Genomic DNA, 21437 nt, shown 5'->3' with positions numbered 1-21437 from the left:
AAGAGAGTTGATCTCCAGAATGTTCCTGTCACAATAGTTAGAGGAACCCTGTGTCTTTTGGAGGTCTAACTCTTAATGGTGACTGTGACTGTAGTGCCTGGTACCCTGCTCACAACTGCACATATGGTTGCTGGGTGACCTGTCAGCAGAGCTGAGGTTAGTGCCTCGGTCAGGCCCAACGATGACTGCTGTAAAATATCCGCACTTGGACTGCTTTCATCACATGACCTAAAAAATGAAATTTTACATCAATTTAAAAAATACATATTTTTTTACCATATCCTCATCAATTAATCTGAATGAATTAATAGTCTAACGAAAATTGAATATTTTTCATTTGGTGAATATGGCAATGTGTTTCAAAATGTCAAGTGTCTTTGTCCTTCAATATAGCAGTTCCTCTTCTCAGAATTTATTCTAGAAAAAATAACAAAAGTTACATATAAGGATACATTGTTGATAATTTTTAGAAATTGGGAATTGGTTAAATAACTCACAACCTTTCAAAGAAAGATGACATCATTGATTGATGTCCATGATATATTTGTCTCTTGTTCCTGGGTGCATTATCTCTGAAGAGCAAGATTGGGAAGCTTTCACATTCTCTGTAGCATTTGATTATTTTACAGTAATCCTCTGCTATCTGAGAATATTGCTGTGTTCATGCACAGTAATCCCTAGAACTCCTTCCTGTCTTCTTGTCAGGGATTTTTCTGATAAAAACAGATACCATTTATTTACATATTTATAAGTTATTTACCAAATATCTTCTTAAACATGTATATAGCTTTTGATCAGGCATGGAAATAACATCACCAGTAATAAGTACCCCAGCTCACAGAATCCTCTCAAAATGCTAATAATTATATTTAGTCATTTTGGCCTGAAAAATTATATTCCAGTAGTCCATATTTGTATTCATTTTCTCTTGCCAAGAAACTCCTGACAGTTTTCTCTTTTCCTTGATATTTGCCTTCATGTGTTTTCCTAAAAAGCTGTTTTTCTTCATCCTTATAGTCATTGCCTGAAGGTGAAGGCCATACTAGGACACTTGACACAGCAAAAGAAATGGAGGTGATTTTATTTTACACTTTACAAGAAATATTTAAATGGAAAATAAGGGGAGTAAGAGAAGTCTTGAGAATGGGAAGGCCCATTGGGTAAGAAGGAAAAAGGTTAGTGAGTAGAGTTGTGAGGGCCTAGCTGAAATGGCAAACCATAAATGCATATCAGTGCCAAGTTGCACAATTATACAGTTTCTCCACCACAAGTTTTTAGCCCATATGTAGGTAGAGAAATCAGGTGGATCAATGGAGTTAGAGTTGGAGAGCCATACCATAGTATAAATGGAACCATTAGCTTTTGATTGCTTAATATCTGGGTTGATCTATTCCTAAAAAGCAATGTTGAGGTTATGGAAACTCTTGAGTCTTAATGATTCTGAAAATAAAAACTCCATCTTTTTTTTTTTTTTTTTTTTTGAGATGGAGTCCCGCTCTGTTGCCCAGGCTGGAGTGCAGTGGCACAATCTCGGCTCACTACAACCTCCGCCTCCTGGGTTCAAGCAGTTCTCTTGCCTCTGCCTCCCGAGTAGCTGTGATTACAGGTGCATGCCACCATGCCCAGCTAAATTTTTTTTTTGTATTTTTAGTAGAGACCGGGTTTCACTATGTTGGCCAGGCTGGTTTCAAACTCCTAACGTCAGGTGATCCGCCCACCTCGGCCTCCCAAAGTCCTGGGATTACAGGCATGAGCCACTGCGCCAGGCCAACTCCATCCTTTTTAAGATTTTGTTTCTCTCATGCAATACTGACAGCCTAGTTTGGAGGCCTGGAGAAGACCCAGGAAGTGTATCAATAGGAATGCAAGTATACGGACTAGATGGACTGAAATATGAAATAGTCTTTGAATCTCGAAAACACAAGGCATTGTCATCACCAAAAGCTCTTCACAGTTTAAGCAACAACAAGGCTCTCATTACTTCATCTTTAGAATAGTTGCCATACTAAACAAATGATATAAATTGTATAAGATACATCATTACATTTCACAGAAGTATGGATTTATTGAATACCTGTTTTTGCCAAGATTTGGGAATAGCATTTTAAAAGGGTGTTCTGGAAATTCATTTTCTGTAAGCATCAAAATTAGGACTCCATAGTAAATAGGTAGAATAACTTTGCCTGTAAATACATGCCATCTGAGTAATTTCTAGTTAACACTGCTGTGGCTTAGCAAGTGCCAGTAATTGCCTGTTTTTCCTTTTGAAGCAGATTACAGAAGTAGAGCCACCAGGGCGTTTGGACTCCAGTACTCAAGACAGGCTCATAGCGCTGAAAGCAGTAACAAATTTTGGCGTTCCAGTTGAAGTTTTTGACTCTGAAGGTAAGTGTCTCCAGAGGGTTTGATTGAAACACTGCATGATGTGGGCAGTCAAGATTTCATGTCTCATAAGTGCAGATTAACATAGCCATTCACCACAGGAAGATCTTGGCTTACCAAGTTAAATGAATGGGTATGGCGTGTTGATTTCATTTCAAGCGGATTACTCTTTTGAAGGGAGAAGGCTAACCAATAATTAGCAAAGCCCTAGAGCCTAGGATTCGGTTTACTGCACAAGATCAAACAGAAGTGTGTCTGTTTTCTTCAGTGTGTTCTTTTTCTTACCACACAGAAGCTGAAATATTCCAGAAGAAACTTGATGAGACCACCAGATTGCTCAGGGAACTCCAGGAAGCCCAGAATGAACGTTTGAGCACCAGACCCCCTCCAAACATGATCTGTCTCTTGGGTCCCTCATACAGAGAAATGCATCTTGGTATGTTTTGCCTCCCATAAGAGGAGAGTCACGGGATGCTTCAAAGAAAAAACTTCTTGAGTACAGTGGTGATGCCACTATAGAGTAATGCTGATGTGAATCCCAGGGACAGTTTGTTTTGTTTTCTTTGCATGTGTACATTTACTGTTCTTTGGGATGCCTCTATCTAAAGGAACCATGCTTTAGTATCTGGAACTTTGTTTTTCTTTTTAGCTGAACAAGTGACCAGTAATCTTAAAGAACTTGCACAGCAAGTAACTCCAGGTGATATCGTAAGCACGTATGGAGTTCGAAAAGCAATGGGGATTTCCATTCCTTCCCCCGTCATGGAAAACAACTTTGTGGATTTGACAGAAGGTACGTGCCCTGTTTTCTCTGGGAAAGCAGAAAGCTATGGTGACTATAGTCATCCCTCAGTGTCTGCCCGAGATTGGTATCAGGACCCTGGATTTGGTATTTACCCCACAAAGATACCAAAATCTGTAGATGCTCAAGTCCCTAACATAAAATGTATTTGCCTATACCCTACACACAACCTCCAGTATACTTCAAATCATCTCTACTTATATACTTCATAGAATGTAGTTAATAGACTGTATTTTTTATATTTTTTTCATTGTTTGTTGTATTTTTTTAATTGGGTTTTTTCCCCAAATATTTTTGATTGGCAGTTGGTTGAATCTGCAGATGTGGAACCCATGGATAAGAAGGGTCAACTGTAAAAGGAACATTTATCTGTTTTTAATGTATAAACTACTCTTAGTTTTCTTTTTATCTTGTCTAAAGAATTAATAAAGATTTCCTGTGTGCAGAAGAGCCACAATGATCACCTGATAATGCGCCTAGTCTTCAGCCTTGGATGTGGTGAAGAAGGGCTCTCAGCAGTTATGCTTCTGGATGGCAGCTTGACTTTCGTGTCCCCTTTTTAATTAAAAGGTAAAAACAATGTTGAATTAAGTGATGTCTTTTTCTTTCAGACACTGAAGAACCTAAAAAGACGGATGTTGCTGAGTGTGGACCTGGTGGAAGTTGAGGCTGCCTGGTATTTGATTATATATTATGTACATACTTTTTCATTCTTAACTTAGAAATGCTTTTCAGAAGATATTAAATATTTGTAAATTGTGTTTTTAATTAAACTTTGGAACAGCGAATTTGAATGTTCCAGAGGTTGGACTTGTATTAGGTAATAAAGCTGGACGTGGGACTCGTGAGGAAGGAATGTGCTTGGGGCTGTTGCCATACCTGTGCAGCATTCTTTCAAAATAGTGCCTTCCCATGCTTCTTCCTTATGTCCCACAGACAGGACCATCACTAAGAAACGTTCTTAAAACGGCCCCATCCAGTGAGATTTTCCGTTATACGAACATACTTGAAATAATTTTAGAATTTACTGCTGTGGTTCTGCCCCTGCATACCCAGTGGGAATGATGCCCTTGTATGGGTAATTAGGCACCTCCCACTCACCCCTGACAAAAGCACACTGGGAGTTTTATAGCACTGTCACATGGCTAGTGTTCTTTTTTGGTTTTTTCCATTTTTTAAAGAAAGAGTTACTTAGTACTATAGCAAAGTAATAAGCCAAATAAGATAAACTAAGTCATCCTTGAATAGATCAGGGAATTACCAGATTACCAAAAGGTGACATTTCTACTTACTGTTTATCTGAAATACAAAGGTCAAGTACCCAAGGAGTTGAACTCTAAGTAGGAGACCACAAGATTCATGGCCCCCTTTTATCAGCAAGCCGAGATAAATGGTGATTTTGCTGAATCTGTATAGAACCTGTTATACACAAGGGAAAAAAATCAGGATGGAGATAGCCTTGTTCAGTGAACAAATTAAGTTTGAAGGCCCTTATACAATCCTCCTATAAATCACCCAGGCAGGAAGCCGTTTGATTTCCATTTTCCTGACTTTGAAAATTAGTATTTAGGAAGAACAAATAGGGTAAAGGAAAATTAATTCCCTCAAAAGACTTAAAATCTTATGCTAAAAGAGTCAAATTTTCAAGTTGTTTGAGACTACTTTTAATCTCTAGTGAGTTCATGAGGACCACGAAAATAAATTTAAAATACCTTCAGATATTTGAGTTTTTCAAATTGCTAATTTAATGTATAAAAAGCAGCTAAACACTGGTACTTTATAAAAATGAAACAGCATTTTGAAACAAATGTTACAGATCTATAAATACTCATTATATAGAATAAACCCTAGTTACTTGCATGCACCACCTCAAATCATATTTCTTTACACTGACCTATTATATACACAAAGTATACAGTGGTTAATGATCTTCTCTTCTGTTTGTTTGTTTGTTTGTTTGTTAGGAAATTTCCTCAATAAGCCAAAAAACTTCAGGTATTATTTTCACAAAAGTTAACTCAGGAGAAATTGTAAGGAAGTCCTTGACCCATGGAGAAGGTCACTGTTTGTTTGTTAGATACATGTGTCTGTCATAAAACAAAATGACACCAGTAATTACTTGGTAATTTAAAAACAAGTTCATAAAAAGAAAATACCTGCAGGTAATTTTTATGGTCAGTTATATTCTATAACCTGAACACTGAAAACTAAAAACTTACTTACAAACTATTATTATCTGAGCACAGCACAGTGCTTTGCTTTAATTGGAAATAAAAATGCATGAGTGGTAATCAGTTATTTGTTAAACTCCCAACTGGGGTTTCTGTTACTGAAGAAAAAAACAACTTAAATATTCCAAGAGTACAAATATGCTGACCTCAGAGAGGCCCAGTGCACTAATGTGTTTCTATGTTTTATATTAGCAACAGAAACCTTCCTGACTTGCCAGGAGAGCCCCCGCCGGGCAGCCCTGGTCACTGCTAGATCTTGAGAGCACAGATTTCAGTATAGTATTCATGTGAAACCAGCCCTTCATGTAAAAAGTTTTGGTGTGTAAAAAAGGCAACTTAAGCGAGGCTAATTGCCCTTACCAGCATTGTTACCATGAAATTCCTTTATACAGCAAGTTCTTCTATTCATACTGATTCCAGTTATGTGCAGCACATGAGAGCTGCCACTAGTCTACCCAGCACCTTTGTGCAAATTAGAATACACCTGCCCTTCCTCGGGCTGATAAAGCCACACGACACAGCACAGGCAGACAGGTTCAATTTTCGTTCCCTCCACCGCCACCCCCGCACTTAGCTGTACTCTTAATTTGCAGCCGGGGGCATCTCATCCCAGGACCCCAACAAGTCTGGTCAGTCACCCAATCTGCAACCCTGTATAATCATCTTGTAAAGAAGGCTCCTGTATGCAAGACTTTGTGTAGAACTTTACGGGGTTCATGGGGACACCTAGCTAAGAATCCCTGCTATGTAGGGAAACTGAGTGCATTAGAAATCCTGGCGATGCTCTGGTGATGAGGCCACCGGTTAAGTCTTCCGGTTATGAAGTCCATTCAGAAAAAGTCATGGGCAGTTTGGTCATTTCTCACCCTGTTACAGTCAGGTTGACTTTCAATTCCTTGGGAAGTTGAAGCACAGTAAGACACATCCCCAAAACCTGGCTTTTTGCATTTGCCTTGACTCACGCAGTTTCAGAGCAAGAACGGCTCAGCATTTGTGAGGGGGCGGGCTTCCCAGATCCAGGAGCCTCTGCATGCACCCATGCGGAGTAGATCCTTCTAGTTTTGAAGCTCTCCAGAGTTAGCTGTGAAGACTAAAGGAAAAGAAGAGATGCACTCACAGGTTGTCCAAGTTGTCTCTAAACAGACTCCATTCCTTTCTGGTAAGAAAAGTAAGATACAGTTGAAGGACGGCAGGGGAGAACGCAAAGATGTGTATCAAGGAAGAGCTGAAAGGCCGCACCTTACTTTCAAAGCACCTCTCTCCAGAATGCTTGCCTCACAAGCTGCCTCATTCAAAGGCAAGGCTCTGCTGCTCCCTGCCTTCTTGCTGTGACCACATTCCTCATTCCTCAGGACTGTATCCCCACAGCCAGCTGACCCCATAAGCTGATGCTAGACAGTAGTCCTCCTTACATGTCAGTGGTTAAAAAGGCAGAGCATACACTGGAGGGAAGAGATTTATGTCTAGTGTCTAAAAAGTCATTCAAAAGGATAAAAACCCCATTAATGTATTCATTTAAAACAAACATGCCAGACAAGGCAAAAAGTAACAGTGTTAATTGTGGTGTTTTTCTCTCTACTGTTTGAAACCGTTTACAGATGTAAAACACCCCTTTCAGCTTCATTTACCAGAATGCCTCTGTGAGAAATGCTGTCATTGCCAGGCCTACCAGGGAGAGGGAGTCTCCAATCCGTGCTAGACAGCTCAGCTTACTCCCCCCTTGGTGTCTAGAAAAACAGACCTCACTTGTGCGTGCCCACAGGCCACTGAGGTGGAAGTCTGTTTTCATCATGTGCTAAAGTTGCCTGCCTAGCACCTCAGGGAACAAAGATCTCAAAGTCAGCCCTGAACCAGTGAACATTCTCCAGCTGGCCTGGAAACTGTTACAGACCAGGCACAGAGGTTCTGGCCTCCCCTGCGCATTATGGCTCAGTGGCTGCTTCGAGCCAGAATCTGGTGCATGTGTCTGAGAAATCCTCCAGTGCAGGTCCAAAGAAGCCAACATGCACAGCCATCTGCATGCCTTTGGGATTGGCGTGGGGCGGAGTCTTCTCCTGGGCTTGCTTCAGGGAAGGAGACTGGCTTCACAGCCTTTTCGGAATCCAGCAGGAGCCCTCAGTTCAGCCCCAGCCCCTGAAACTTGGCAGTGTCCGTACAGACAAAGTAAGTCCTCAGCTCGCCTTTGCCTTTGACGTTGATCAGGCCACGGCATTCACAAGAGTACCCGAGGCCCTGGAGGATGGTGCAGGTCTCCTCGGTAACCTGAAAAGGAAGAGAGACCTTCAGAGGCGGGAAGAACACCTGTCATGGTAGGGACAGATAGAGACTGCCCAGGCACACAGTCTGCCTTCCCTGGAGAGTGTGATAGCTAGAACCATGGCTGCTGGGTGAGACAGCAGCTCTTAAGTCCAAGTCCCCTCACCTCTGGGGAAGATCTTTTCCCCTTAGTCACCTGCTTCCCCAGTGGGTCTTTACCTGGATTTTCCCAAGTTCTCCAGTGCTTTCCATTCGGCTGGCCACGTTGACAGTGTTTCCCCAGATGTCATACTGAGGTTTTCGGGCCCCAATCACTCCAGCAATCACAGGCCCATGGTTTATGCCTGAAGATGATGTTTACAGTTACCCAAGCGTGCAGGCAAAGCCTCAAGCTTCTGCTCTTAGGGGAGGCCAGAGAATCCATACCCCAGCACAGGATGCGGGGACAAAACAACTAGAGTGAAGGCTGGGTTGCTTCCCAGAGTCACTGTGTTGCAGTCGGGCTTGGGGTATGAGGAGGGCATTCCCCGGCCAGCTCTTTTTCAGACTCAGAAGTCTGGGTTTGATGTTAACACTTGTATCTGCTAATCTCCCTTTTAACAAAGAATACTTTGTTAAAAGTATTAACAAAGGCCTGGCTTTGAGTGCAGGCCCGCAACTATTTAGGTTTAGTAACTTTGCTTCCTTCTCTATATTTTAAGGTCACCTGTTTACAGACAATAATTTTGGTTCTCCATTTTCTGTAGTTACGTATTATTAAAACTCTCAATGGTAACTATATGCAAAACGTCAGAATAATTGTCCAACTGCTGAGCTTGTCAGATCAGAGGGATTTCTAAAACCTTTCATAATAGATGGCGAGGTGCAGCTGTGCCGCACAGACTGGGTGGACTGGCCTAGAGGCAGGGGCTCCCCACCCCGCTCCATCACCCGGGCTCACCGACGCGGAGGCGGAAGGAGTTGAAGGAGTGCCTGTTGATGCCGTCCAGCTTACTCATCAGGGCGATGCTGAACTCCACCATGACACCAATGTGGGCATGCTGCCGCTCCAGCTCCTGCGGGACAGGCTGTGGATCAGATCCTTGCACCTCCAGAGCCCCCAGACCTAGTGGGCCCTGGTGTGCCACTCTTGTTGAGGATCCCCACCACTAAAATCCTGGCTGAGCCCTACAAGCACCTGTGCCCCTCCCCCAGGACGGGATAAGGGCACACCCTTCAAGTAAGGTGACAGGTCACCTTTAAGTGAGGACAGTCAGCTGAATTTCCCCTCTTGGGCTTGAGTACCTGGTTCTCGTGCCCTGAGGCGACGCTGAGCCCTGCAGCTGCCATGTACGTGCTGCCGATGGTCTTGATCTTCTCCACGCCGCTGAACTTGGGCTTCAGTAGGAGCTGCAGGCAAGAAGGAAGCGGTGAAGCAGCCGCCACTCCATAGCCGCAGCCAGGCTGCCCCCGCTCCTCAGGAAGGGTGTGGGGGTTCCCTCCACCCATCGCCGCCTCTCGCACACACGTCTCATGGCTGCCCTGCCAGCTGAGCGCATGACTAAGCATGGTGAGGACATGGCCCTTGGCGGCTCCTGCTCTTCCTGTTGTCTCCGTCCCCACACTGTCTCCCTCTTCCCTTCCATCTGTGTCTGCACAGAGCAAACACAGCATTATCTACACAGGAATGTAGATTCTTTGTCTCCAGCAAAGAATTCAACCCAAACTGATTTCCTCTGTTTGGCTTGGTTGATAGCGTGGGCTTAGTTGGAAATGAAGCTAAGGGGCCTGAATCTAATCTTAGCAAGCTGCCCATCACAGAGAAGATGCCAACGAATGATTTGCTGCATAAAACAGAATGAAAAAGAAATGTGTACCTTTATATTCTGTGTAATGTATGTTCCCCCCAGGCGGGCCACGTCGTTTTTTTGTTGTTGTTGTTGTTGTTTGAGACAGAGTTGTGTACTGTTGCCCAGGCTGTAGTGCAGTGGCGTGATCCCAGCTCACTGCAACCGCCTCCCAGGTTCAAGCGATTCTCCTGCCTCAGCCTCCCAAGTAGCTGGGATTACAGGTGTGCGCCCCAAGCCCAGCTTGTAATTTTTTGTATTTTCAGTAGAGACAGGGTTTCGCCATGTTGGCCAGGCTGGTCTCGAACTCCTAGCCTCAAGTGATCCACCCACCTTGACCTCCCAAAGTGCTGGGATTATAGACCACCTTGCCCAGCCCTGTGTCACATTTTTAAATTGGGTTTTAGGATGGCAGGTGCCACCGCCCTTCCCTCTCCAGCATGGGTGGGGGCTGCTGCGCAAGGCTGGGCTAGAGGCTGTACCTCGTCGAAGTCGGCAATGATCTCATTGAGCAGGCGTAGGCACTCCAGCCCTTCTTTGTTGACATCGCACTCTGTGTAGAACACTTTGAAGTCCGGCACGGAGGCAAACATGACACAGACGCAGTCATAGGACTGATGGTACCAGTCCTGGATGGGAAGAAACCGGACCTTACACCACTTCACCTCTTGAGGGGACAGGGGAAGAGTGGCAAGGCCTCAGGAGCAGATGGCACTGAACTGCCCAGCCCAGCTTTCGGGGATTGGGGAGGGGGGCGGGCTGCATGAGTTTCATCTGGTGGCTGTTACCGGGTGATTAAGAATTGGGTGGCCAGGGAGGGTCAGGCTCAGGTTGGTTTTTTGCTCACAGAAGCACCATGGGTGTTTCCATGTACACATGGGGTGAGAACCTCTGCAGTAGTGGAGGGTAACGGGAGGTCTTCGTTCTCACTGGGCCTCCGTTTCCTATCTAGAAAACTTGCTACACATAACTAGTAGAAGTACAGACATTTTCATCAACGCAGAATGTCCAGATCACAAACCCCTGAACACACATTTCATCCTCGCCACAAGCCTGTGGGGAAGTGCTGTCAGCCCATTTTACAGAGGTGAAGACCAAGGCCTGGGAAAGCAAGGTGCCTTGTCCACGACCACACTTGAGCCCAGGTCCCTGACCCCAGGCCCATGCTCTCACAGCTGATTCCATACATTGTCGCCTGGGCATCCCAGTGAGGCCAGGACCTGAGGAAGCCAAGCTCAGCATGCACTCCAACTCCACACCTTCACCCTACAGACTGCGCCTGGACCGTCCGCCTCCCTGCCCCCGCCCCAGTCCCTTCTCAGCACACCTCATTTAACTTGTCACCGATAAAGTGGGCAGCCACGTGGGCTGGCAGGACGTTCTCCAGAAGAAGGCGGTTCACGTTCTCCATGGTCTCAAACTCCTCGTGCTCCTTCTTGAACTTCTTCTTCCATAGGCAGTCCAAGCGGCAGTAATAGTCAATCTACAAACGGCGGCAACATAAGCGCCCCGTCCACAGGCAAGTGGGAGCCGTGCTGCTGTGCATCTCCTAGCCAGGTCTGTCTGTCCCTGGCGTCCTTGGAGCCTCTGGCCAGGGGACCAGTGCTTTCCTGGCAGGACTCTGGTCTTTTCTGCTACTCCACATGAGCCCGCCCCACCCCATCTCCAGATGGAGGTGAGGAAAAGTGGGCAGAGCTTGGGCGGGGGGGCCAGCCTCCTTACCTGTCTGGAGAGTGTGAGCAGGGTGATGTAGAACAGGACCAGGTAGAAATTGGTCATGGTCTTCAGGTCCTTCCGGGAACAGCTAGGGGTGCCACTGAATGCGAAGGGAGGCCCAAGTCACTCCCAGCACTCACCACTCCAACCCACTGAGTCATGCTCTCCAGGTGCCACGCACACCCAGGGGAAAGGGGAAATTGATTCTAATGGGGTGGGTAGAAAACAAGACAACTTCGGGGTATTATAAAGGGGGGAGGGGAGAGGTGGGCAGGGAGATGGGGGAGCCCTTGTGGGGAAGACCTCTGATCTCACCCCTGAATGACCAGAATCAGCTGTGATGAGGGCCTGAAGGGAGCCCAGAGCTCCTGGTGAGCCAGGGTCAGTGGCAGGCGGGGTGGGGTGGATGGGTGGCATAAGGATTTTGCAGGTGCGGGGCAGACCCACAGGAGCAGGTTCTGTTCTGGGTCCCAGGCTTCCAGCTTTTTTGTTGAGGGGGGCCAGGTCTGCTCCTTAATCCACTTGGGACCCAGAACCCCTAGAACCACACACCCCAGCCCTGCCAGCCTCAGGTATCACCACCTGTCCAGGAAGAGATGGAAGCAACTGCTCCTTCCAGAACTCGAGACCCAGGATGTGGCCCTGAGAGGCACAGAGCTAGAGCTGCAGCCTCCTTCCCTCCCCACCACTAGACTGGCCTGGAAACAGGATGACCCGGTGGCCTCTGTCAGACCAGGGACTTCCTAAAGAACCTGCCAGTGAATTCCTCGGCTCTGAGCGCTGGACACCATCTGCCAGCCCCGCCCTGCAAGGTGCCCACTCCCCATGAACACAGAAGCCCCTTGGTGCGAGCCGGCAGGCACCAGATGAACAGGCCACCATGGGGATGGGGACGGGCGGGACCCCACCTGGTGGTGCCGTTGGGCTCGGTGAGGTTGCCCAGGCCTTGGCCGCAGCAGTCCCACTGCCAGCATGGGGAGAGGTTGAAGAGCACCAGGTAGGCCACCAGGGCCACTGTCAGCAGCACAACCTTTGGCTCCAGGCTCATCCTCAGGAAGACCGAGCAGGCGATGAAGCCCAGGACACAGCTGCAGGTGTAGTACTGAGGGGGCAGGGTGTCACTCAGGACAGGGCCACCCCACCACGTACTCTCGCCTCCAGCCCAGCACATACCACAGAGCCCCACTCCCTGCACCTCAGCATCACGCTCTTGCCTTACCACCTCCCTTCTCAACAAAAAACAATGAGACCTAAGAGTGTCCAGTGTTGTTTTCACTGTAGTTTTATTTCTTATGAAGTGAGCTCATTTAAACGGGAAAAAACAGTATGCAGGTGCTGTGGATACAACAGACCACAGTCAAGGTCAAGGCCGGAGCGTGCATGCATCCAAGCTGCCTCCCTGAGTTTTTGTGAGCTTACCCTCCCAAAGGACCTCTGCCCTGCTCAAGATTGTGCTGTGGCTCCCCAGCCCCCAGAATAAAGACCACGCTCTTCACCCCGGCATTCCTGCACCTCCCAGTCTGGATCAAGCCTGCCCCCGGCTCCATCTCCCAGTTCTCCCCACTCCCTCTCCAGGAGACAACCCACCCAAAACCCCACTGCTCCCAACACACGCTTCGGCTTTTTCCCACGCTGTCCCTTGTCGCAGAATCTTTCTGCCTTTTAGAGCCCAGCTCACTGCACTGCCAGCCTCTGAAGCTGCGGAGTCTGCTGTCTGCAAGGCCCTCCAGGCAGAGACCTTGACCTCTGCCATCAGCCTGTCTGGGCCTGCCCTGGCGCCACCACCTAATGAAGCCCCTCCCTGAGCTGTGCATACTCGTGTATAAAATAGTGACAGGCCTGTCAGAGAGGAAGTGCCCTGACCAGAGACCCGCACAAGGCCAGATGCTCCCCTCACTCCCTGCCTACCCACACAGCCTAGACCAAGCCTCCCAAGGCCAGGACTCCTCACTCCCTTGGGCCAGAGGCCAGCTGGGCCCATGGGGCCCTGCTTTCCCAGCTCTGCAGGAGAGGCTGTTCTCAGCCTCCACATGCTGTGCTCTCAGGGGTCAGCACCCATGCTTTGAGGGTCCAAACTACACCTCTGGCGGCAGCAGCCCCACTCTGAATGAGGCCACGGAGCCGGGCCCGGCGCACTCACCGGGAGGGGCTCACACAGGGCTCTTGTCTTGCTGCTCGCGGCCGGTAGGCCTGTCTCATTGCCAACAGGCAGCTCTGGAACTTGGAAAGGCATCAGGGGCTGTAGAGGAGACAGGTCCCCATCAGTTAGTCCAGGGACAAGAACGCTGGAACCTGCCCAAGCCATGCAAGGTGGGCCCCAGGCAACCATGAGTATCACAGCAGCCTGAGGTTTCACGTTGGGATCAGCTCTGAGCACGGCTCAAGCCGCCGTGCCGACTCCCCACAGCAGCCGTCAGGTTCAGAGGGCAGACGGGCTAGGAGATGAGGGTGCAGACACCCGCAGAGCGGCAGCAGCCAGGGGGAGGGGCCGGGACCAACATTTTCAGCCTCCCCAGGTGACCCTGAGGGAGGTGGTCACAGGAACACATTCCAAAACCCAGGGTCCGGGGCAGAGAGGTGAGGGAGAGGCCCTAGCCCAGGATGCGGGGTCTGGGAGAGAGGTGGACAAGTGTCCCGCAGGCTGCTTTCTGCAGCACTGAGCCTCTGAGCACCAGCAGAGGAGCAAGGGTTCATCCCCGAGAGGGGAAACTGAGTCTCAGAAGGGCCGTGAAGAATGAATGGGATGTCAGGATGTGGTGGCTCAAGGCATCACATCCTCCTGGGGCTGGCCACACAAGCTCTCTGGGCCCCCAAAGTCCGCATTTGAGAACCCAAAGGTGAGGAGCCCTGAGTCTACAAAGGGGAACCCCCCACATCCACCTGCTGAGCTCGGGGGAGAGGACAACCAGAGGCAGCTTTTAAGGCCACATTGTAGGCGTCCCAAATCTGGAGGTCTCCCTCTACCCCGGAGGCCTGCCTCCCCACCACAGGACCCACCAGGTTGATGACGGCCACAGTGAGCAGGCTGCCGATGGTCAGGACGGCCAGGGTCAGCCTCAGCAGGGGCTGTGTCTCCACCCTCTCAGAGATAGTGCAGAGCGTCCCCCGAGCTGGGCAGCACCTCTGTGGGGTAACAGGGTCAAGTCACCCAGAGCCAACAGCCTGGGCAAGGAGGGCTGGTCGCTGGCAGCCTGGGGAGGGGTATCCTCGGGAGAAGCCTCCAGGGCACTCAGGAAATTGTCCCCGAGGCAGGAGAGATGGGCACCCAACCTTGACCAGAGCAGGGGCTCAGCCCGGCCAAGCTCACCAGGGAGGGCTCCTAGGCAGGTGTCCCGAGGCAGGGAGGGAGGGCCCGCGGGGCCAGAGCTCCCCACTTACCGAGAACTTGGTGGCAAAGCACAGGCCCAGCACCAGCCCCAGTACACAGGCCACCAGCCCGAAGGACACACCCAGTGCCGCCGTCCTGGAGAGGAGGGAAGAACCTCAGTTCTGCCTAGGGCCTTCTGCCCAGGACCACCGCCCCCACCAATCATCTGGCTCACAGCCACCTGTCCCCACCCTACCTGGTATTCTGCCCACAGCAAAGGGGACCTGTGAAAACTGTGGCCCAGCTGCCCCATGGGCAATACACAGGGCCCAGCTAGATTATGAAGATTGAGGTCAAGACCATATCACTCTTTTTGGTCCAAGTGTATAAGAAATGAGCAATGTCTCTGCAGCCTTTAGACTCAGAAAAAACTGTAAAAACGCATTCCCTATTACATCTTTCTTCGTTTTTTTTTTTTTTTTTTTTTGAGATGGAGTCTCGCTCTGTCACCCAGGCTGGAGTGCAATGGTGTGATCTCGGCTCACTGCAACCTCCGCCTCCCAGGTTCACACCATTCTCCTGCCTCAGCCTCCCGAGTAGCCGGGACTACAGGCGCCAGCCACCACGCCCAGCTAATTTTTGTATTTTTGGTAGAGACGGGGTTTCACCATGTTGGCCAGGCTGGTCTCAAACCCCTGACCTCGAGTGATTCGCCCCTCAGCCTCCCAAAGTGCTGGGATTACAGGCGTGAGTCACCACGCGCAGCCTCCCTATGATGTCTTTATTAAGCATAGCCAAAACCACAATCCTGGTCGATGTTTCGGCCTAACTGCTCTTCTAGAAAGCACCAAGTAGCTGACCTTAGATCCCCCTTCCCTCTGACTTCACCCCCATCCCTATACCCCACCAGCAGGGCCCTAGAGCCAGAAGCATGAATCTCAGTGAGTTTTGGATAAATCATTAATCCTCTGTGCCCCAACTTCCCTATATATAAGAGAGAAAGGATGGCGCCTACAGTTTTCAGAGTCTATCCTCCTAGCACTCCAAACACATAAGGCAAGGGCTGTCAACCAAAATGCATGCAGGCCACACATATGACAGGTGGCTGAGGAGAGAGACGTTAGGGAGTAGGGAGGCCTGTGGCAGAAAACACACATTCTATTAAAAAGAAGTGTTGGTAACTCAAGGTGTGCAGCCACAGCCCCTGGTCCAGTTGCTAGGACCCCAGCAGCCGACCCCTTCCAGCCCAAATCACACAGCTCCTTGCAGGTTCATAGTCACCTTCCAGCCTGGATCCCAGCAGGCCGGACCCCCACACCCCTCCCTGCAACTGACCTGGGCATGAGCAGGACATGGACGAGCAGGATGCAGACGAAGATCAGGCTGGCGCAGGCAAAGTCGTGGCGGGCCCGGGGGATGGGTGCCAGGCGGTACTGGGGGCAGCAGGGACTGTGAGGGGTGGCCACCTGCAGTGCCACTTGCCCACCCTGCCTCCAGTGAATCAGCTTTAAAAAAAATACCTCCCTGCTGGGACAGTGGCTCACGCTTGTAATCCCAGCACTTTGGGAGCCGAGGAAGGAGGTTCACTTGAGCCCAGAAGTTTGAGACCAGCCTGGGCAACATAGTGAGACCCCATCTCTATTTTTAAAATAATTAAAACCTTCCCACCCTCCTTCAGTTCCAGGTGATGTTACACTTGGTAAGTTTCATCTGTTTCCATTCTCAGCTTTTTCCTATTTGAAGACAATGCCTTCCCCTGCCCTACACCACCCGTCTCTCTCTTTCCAAGGTCCCTGCAGAGCTCATGGCCCCAAGTACATGGACAGGAGCCAAGTCTGAGCTTCCGGGGCTGTCCTCACCTCAAACCAAGAAGCTGGCAGGTAGGGAGACCATCCCGCCCCCCACCCCCACTCCCACCCAGGCACCATCGCAGGATCACAGCCCCAGAAGGGTTCCTGCTACAGGGAAGGAAAGCAGGCTCGGCAGCCCTGGCCATACTGGCCACACCCTGCCAGGTCACTTGGCCAGCAGGTTTCCTCGTGACCTCACCTAGGAAGCCCCCAACTCAGGGAGCCACACCTGAAGCTGGGGACAGGCTCTGAAGCCTCTGAGAGCCAGTTTCCTCTCTGTGAAGTGGTATAGCAGCACCCCTGGGCTGGCCGTGTGATGGTTAAATTATATAATGTGGGTGCCGAGGATGCTGCCAGAACCCAGATAGGCGCTCAGTAAAGAAATGGTCGTTATCAGTACAAAAAGCTCATAGCAGCAAGACAGGACACTGATAACTGAGCTTTGGGTTCTCGTCTCATTGCAAGGCCAGTGCCATCAGCCTGAGGCATCCATGCCAGGATCTGCTAAGGCTTTGGCACTGGACGGAGCAAAAGTCTTGCAGACCCATGGAGGCAAATCTCTGGTGCATTTGGGTCATGGAATGAAGCCGACACGAGAGAGAGCCAGGCTGGTGCTGCACTGGCCCCGCCCCTGCCCCCCGCCCAGGAGCAGCTGTGGATTCTCAGTGCCCCTCCCCTAGCCGGTCTTGGGAACGCAGGCTGCCCCATGACCTGCGTCCCCCACCCCACCCCAGGCCTGGAGACCCCGTCCCTCTGCGGAGGAGGCTGCTGGGGGCCCTCACCTCGCGCTCAAAGCCCTTCTCCAGGAAGATGGACCCAAAGGTGTAGAAGTCATCGGACTTGGAGCAGCAGGGCCTGTGGGCAGGGGCAGCTGCGGTGAGGAGGGGGCTGGGAAGGGGTCCATTCCCTCAGGAGGTGGCAGCAGGCAGGGGGAAGGAACAAGGCTGGGCCACCAGGCATGGGGTATGAGATGGGCCTGCCCATATGGGGGACCCCTATCCGAGGGGGAGAGGAGAGGGGGGTGGACAGAGGTCTCAGACCTCACCTCGTGGAGCTGAGCCCCTCAATGGCTGACAGCATCTCGTCATCGTACGAGTCATCCTCCGACCGCCCTTTGGGGGACATGCTTCTGGAATCAGATACCCACAACTGCATCGGCACAGCGACCACCTCCAACTCTCCCAGAGGAGGGTGTAGACGTAGACACCAGTGGGGTCCCAGAACCTCAGGTGGGATGGTGAAGGAATGGGTGGGTCCCACTGAGGCCCAGAGAGGGCGAGTGAGGACCCAGCATGGCCCAGCATGGCCCAGCTGGCCAGCAGCCAAGCCAGAGGCAGAGGGCAGACCCGAGCCCCAGTCTAAGGCATCTTCGGCTACACTCCCGGGATTGGCATGGGGACCAGGACACCCACAGTCATCTCCTTCCCTTCCACCGACTCCACTGACCCCGCCAGGGCACCATACAACAGGTGCTCCATCATGTGGCCATGTAGAAGGGCCAGGGGCCAGGAAACTCTGGTTCCTAGAAATGCTTTGACCCAAGCCCTGGCCAACTTCACAGAGGTCCTGGGCTGGGCCTTGTGGAGCTGCCCACTGGGCAGAGGCTGGTCAGGGCAGCCTGCTTGGAGGAGGTGGCTGCAGCAGGACTTGGCCAGGAGGGCAGGGCACGCACCTGTCTGGGGTCCGGCGGTGGCGCTGGGGAACGCTCTGAAAGGGAAGGGAGGAAAGGATACAGTCATTCCCCAGAACACTGGGCCCTGAAGGCCACTGCTGGGCCAGGTTCAGCCCCTCCGGCACTTGATACACAGGACAAGGTGTTGGGGTCATCCAAGCCACAGACATCCTGACTATAGCTGAGCGTGGTCCAGGCATCAAGGAGGACAGGGATGTTCCTGGCCATCCTGGAGTATTCTCCAAATGTCTTTGCTTCCTCTCCAGCCCCAGGAGGTGGGGCAGAGGCTGTGGCCATTTTACAGATGGGGACAGTGAGGCTGAGAGGGCAGGAGAGCTTCAGCACTCACTCTCCTGGTCCTGGCTTGGGGCCCCAATCCCTGGCTTTCTGGGTGGGAGGGGGACCTACCTTAGGCCTCCGCCCGTTGGGGACGGGGGTCTCACCACTGCTCACGCTCTCACGGTGGTTGAGATGCGCAAAGGGCCGTGCCGCCCCCCAGGACTCGAGGTACCGGGTCATGCGCACTGACGCCCGCATCTTCAGGGCCGCGTCCCCCTTGGGCCTGGGGAGGTGTTGGCTGGGCGGGGGTGGCTGCTGGCTCTGCGGGCAGACATGGACATGGGCCTGTGCCACCTCCTCCCCTCTCGGCCCAGGAAGGGGCCGCCATCCCCATCCGGCTCTCCCTGAAGTGTGACGCCACCCTGAGCCCGTGAAAAAATAAACAGCAAAGAAGTTGCTCAACCTGCAGTCCCCTTGGAGAGCAGCTGCCCTTGGGGACTAGCCAGCCAAAGCCTGGTGCACTCTGAGGCCAGGCCATATGGGGTCCCAGCTGGGTGCCCTGGCCCTGCCCCAGGCCAAGAAGAGGCTAGCAGGTACCCACCACTGTACCCAACCCCATACCCTGCTCTGCCTCCCCAGGGAGAGAGGCAGGGCTCGGGTCCCAAGCCCGAGGCCCCACTGCCCTTGAGGCTCCTTGGAACCAGAGAGTCCCTGGGGCCTGAGCACCCATCAGCTCCTCCCCAGGAGGCGCCTGGGAAAGCCACAGGCATCCTACCCTACCCTCCCACGTGTGGCCGGCACGCGTTCGCTCCTTCCTGTGAGAAGCAGCCAGGAGGAAGAGGGGTGCTAGCCGCCCCGAGAAATGGCCAAGCCAGAGGCCAGCCAACCCCCAGGGCAGCGATCCAGGGAGTTCCACTTGTGTGGCCCCCAACCGCAGATGGCACAGGGCCATGACCTGCCATGTGCCTGCGAGACCCAGCCTCATGCTGGACACTCAGTAGTTCAGCCAGGCCCTGAATGCACGGCCAGCCCTACCCGCCCCCACTCATGCCATAGACCTGAGACCCCCACCCCGATCCAAGAACACATGCCTGAGGCCTTCGCCAGCTGGGGTGGCCAGACAGGACTGGAAAAGGGACAGGGAAGAGAAAGACCCGCAAGGCCACCAGAGATGAGCTTAAGCGGGCTCCAGGTCTGCTGAGTCTCTCCTTAGCCCCTGAAACATTCCTCTGCCTCCAGAAGTCCTGTCTCCTAGGGCCCTGCAAACACCCCATGGACAAGCCTCCACAGCTACAAGCACTCGATAAGCCACAGCGCAACTTTCCTGGAAACCTCTCACCTCCTTTTGGGATAGAAACATTTTTAAGCCCTTAGCTGCATCTATCTGCCTAGCCACGGGAGCCATGTGGAATTCAGCCTCGGTGAGTGTCCCAGAGCAGGAAGAGCGCGCTGGCCCTGTGGTGAGCAACCTGGTGGGGGTGGGTGCGTTTCTCTGTCCCCTCCTCCATTGTGACAACTCTGCCTACACAGCACCTAGCCACTCAAGTTCAAGGTCACTGGCACTTAGCAGAGAATCCAGACACCCCAGCCCCCTGAGAAACAAATAAAAAGCAGAAACAAAAATCAGATTCCTCAGTTCTGAGCAAACACATGCCTACTCGGAATGGGCGTGGCATTGGTATGAGCCCCACGGGGGCAGCTGCAGCCACCATCCAGTCCACAGGAGCCCACCTTGCCCCAGCCAGGCCACGCAGCGATGGTGTGAGGCAGAGCCCATAGAAGCCAGTGCAGAAAATCCACCTCCATGTCAAAAACAGGAGCTACAGACGAGCACCCTGCACACAGGAGGGATGTCCCCAAGGTAGGAAAAATGCAGGGTGCGCGACCATGGGGCCCGCCACTGCCACCTTAGCAAGAAGGGTGGGGGGACTCGCAGTTCACTCGGTGTCCGTGAAAATCCCTGTGGAGGGAATACAAGAAACTCACTGCACAGGTCCCCTCTGAGATGTGCCGGCTGGGGACAAGGAGTCTTTCTACAACACGCCCTTCACACCTTTTGAACTTTCAACTGCGTGGATAAATGAAGTTAAACAAAAAAGAGGGTGGGGTGGGGTAGGGTGGGGTGGGGGGAAGGTGGGGCCGCCAAATAAATACAACTGTCCAGTTGAGTACTGCGTGCAACACTTATGCGAAACATGATTTACAGTTATCTGAAATTCAAGTCGGCCCAGGCAGCCTGCAGTTTTCCCTGCTCAACCTGGCAGCCTGCGGGGGTGGATTTTGGAGCCTCCTGGGTGAGGAGCTCTGCTTCACTCATTCAAGGGCTATCTGAGCACTAGCTTCGAGCCGGGCATCCATCTCAGCACGGGGTGGGGGGCTGCAGCCTGGAGAGGAGGAGCCCCCCGGCATGGCACTCATGCTGACAACAGACAAGGAAAATGGATAAACAAGCAAGGGCATTAGGGACGGAGGGAGGAGTGTTTTGAGTGCAGGGACCTGCGGGTGCCACCACCCTGGTAGTGGACGGGCAGGAGGAGACCAGGTGGGGTGAGGGGGACAGGAGAGCAGGGGAAGGGGCTTGGAGGGGCGGGGCCAGGGCCGGGGTACAGGGCGAGGATCAGGGCCCTATTCTAGGAGGGTGGTGGAATGGGACACAGGTACCGGCAGGGGTTTTCCCAGATGCTGGCTCAGTATGGATGGTGCAGCACTGGGGGTGCTGGGGGCAGAGTGAGGCCAGCAGATGTGTAGGGAGGCTCACAGGCCAGCCCTTGGTCCCCCAGGGTCTGGCAGTCGGGCCAGCCCCAAGGCATAGCGAGGACCAGAGTGAAAGGAGCCACTCGCTGGCTGGGCCGACATTCTTGAGCAAGCCTCAAGGATGATTCACAGAGAAGTGGCCAGACGTGCCGGACTCCCTGAAGCAGGCCAGGGTCGGGCAGCAGACAGGCCCAGGCGGGCCCCACCTGGCCAGGGCAGTGGAACTGCCTCCTCCACCGTGGGGTCCTGGAGCCACCAGGGGACCTGCGGTCAGCACCCAGGACACTCAGAGGCTCCTGCCCAGTGGCTCCCAGGCCACTCCCTGCTTTCCTGAGTTTCATCCAAAGCTTGTTTTGAAAGTG

General features: G+C 51.9%; 2 protein-coding genes across 18 annotated transcripts in view; one reads left to right on the top strand and one right to left on the bottom strand.

Annotated features, from left to right (window-relative positions):
- Nucleotides 1-9572, top strand: part of BRD7 (bromodomain containing 7) — a 55603-nt gene extending 46031 nt beyond the window's left edge. For 2 of the 8 annotated variants that reach the window (XM_024349829.2, XM_016929815.4), the window contains 5 exons: nt 1018-1074; nt 2271-2385; nt 2675-2818; nt 3032-3175; nt 3796-4032. In XM_024349829.2, the coding sequence (XP_024205597.1) occupies nt 1018-1074; nt 2271-2385; nt 2675-2818; nt 3032-3175; nt 3796-3851 (516 nt within the window). In that variant the 3' untranslated portion in view covers nt 3852-4032. Of the gene's footprint in view, nt 1-1017; nt 1075-2270; nt 2386-2674; nt 2819-3031; nt 3176-3795; nt 4033-8525 lie in introns of those variants that run through there. The other 6 variants (XM_003315094.6, XM_054668371.2, XM_054668370.2 and 3 more) reach the window with 5 other exon arrangements.
- ADCY7 (adenylate cyclase 7) overlaps nt 4906-21437 on the bottom strand; it is a 51719-nt gene continuing 35187 nt past the window's right edge. For 5 of the 10 annotated variants that reach the window (XM_063797817.1, XM_016929807.4, XM_016929806.4 and 2 more), the window contains exons 11-26: nt 18451-18642; nt 18043-18077; nt 17416-17499; nt 17153-17225; nt 15856-15953; nt 14592-14676; nt 14211-14336; nt 13354-13452; nt 12122-12315; nt 11220-11313; nt 10825-10980; nt 9980-10126; nt 8956-9060; nt 8612-8726; nt 7891-8015; nt 4906-7677 (exon numbers count right to left, since the gene is read on the bottom strand). In XM_063797817.1, the coding sequence (XP_063653887.1) occupies nt 7531-7677; nt 7891-8015; nt 8612-8726; nt 8956-9060; nt 9980-10126; nt 10825-10980; nt 11220-11313; nt 12122-12315; nt 13354-13452; nt 14211-14336; nt 14592-14676; nt 15856-15953; nt 17153-17225; nt 17416-17499; nt 18043-18077; nt 18451-18642 (1875 nt within the window). In that variant the 3' untranslated portion in view covers nt 4906-7530. Of the gene's footprint in view, nt 7678-7890; nt 8016-8611; nt 8727-8955; nt 9061-9979; nt 10127-10824; nt 10981-11219; nt 11314-12121; nt 12316-12464; nt 12549-13353; nt 13453-14210; nt 14337-14591; nt 14677-15855; nt 15954-17152; nt 17226-17415; nt 17500-18042; nt 18078-18450; nt 18643-21437 lie in introns of those variants that run through there. The other 5 variants (XM_054668368.2, XM_063797821.1, XM_063797818.1 and 2 more) reach the window with 1 other exon arrangement.

Source organism: Pan troglodytes, chromosome 18, assembly GCF_028858775.2.
Source record: "Pan troglodytes isolate AG18354 chromosome 18, NHGRI_mPanTro3-v2.0_pri, whole genome shotgun sequence".
In the NCBI taxonomy this organism is placed as follows: domain Eukaryota; kingdom Metazoa; phylum Chordata; class Mammalia; order Primates; family Hominidae; genus Pan; species Pan troglodytes.
This window is presented reverse-complemented; position numbering and strand designations above follow the sequence as displayed.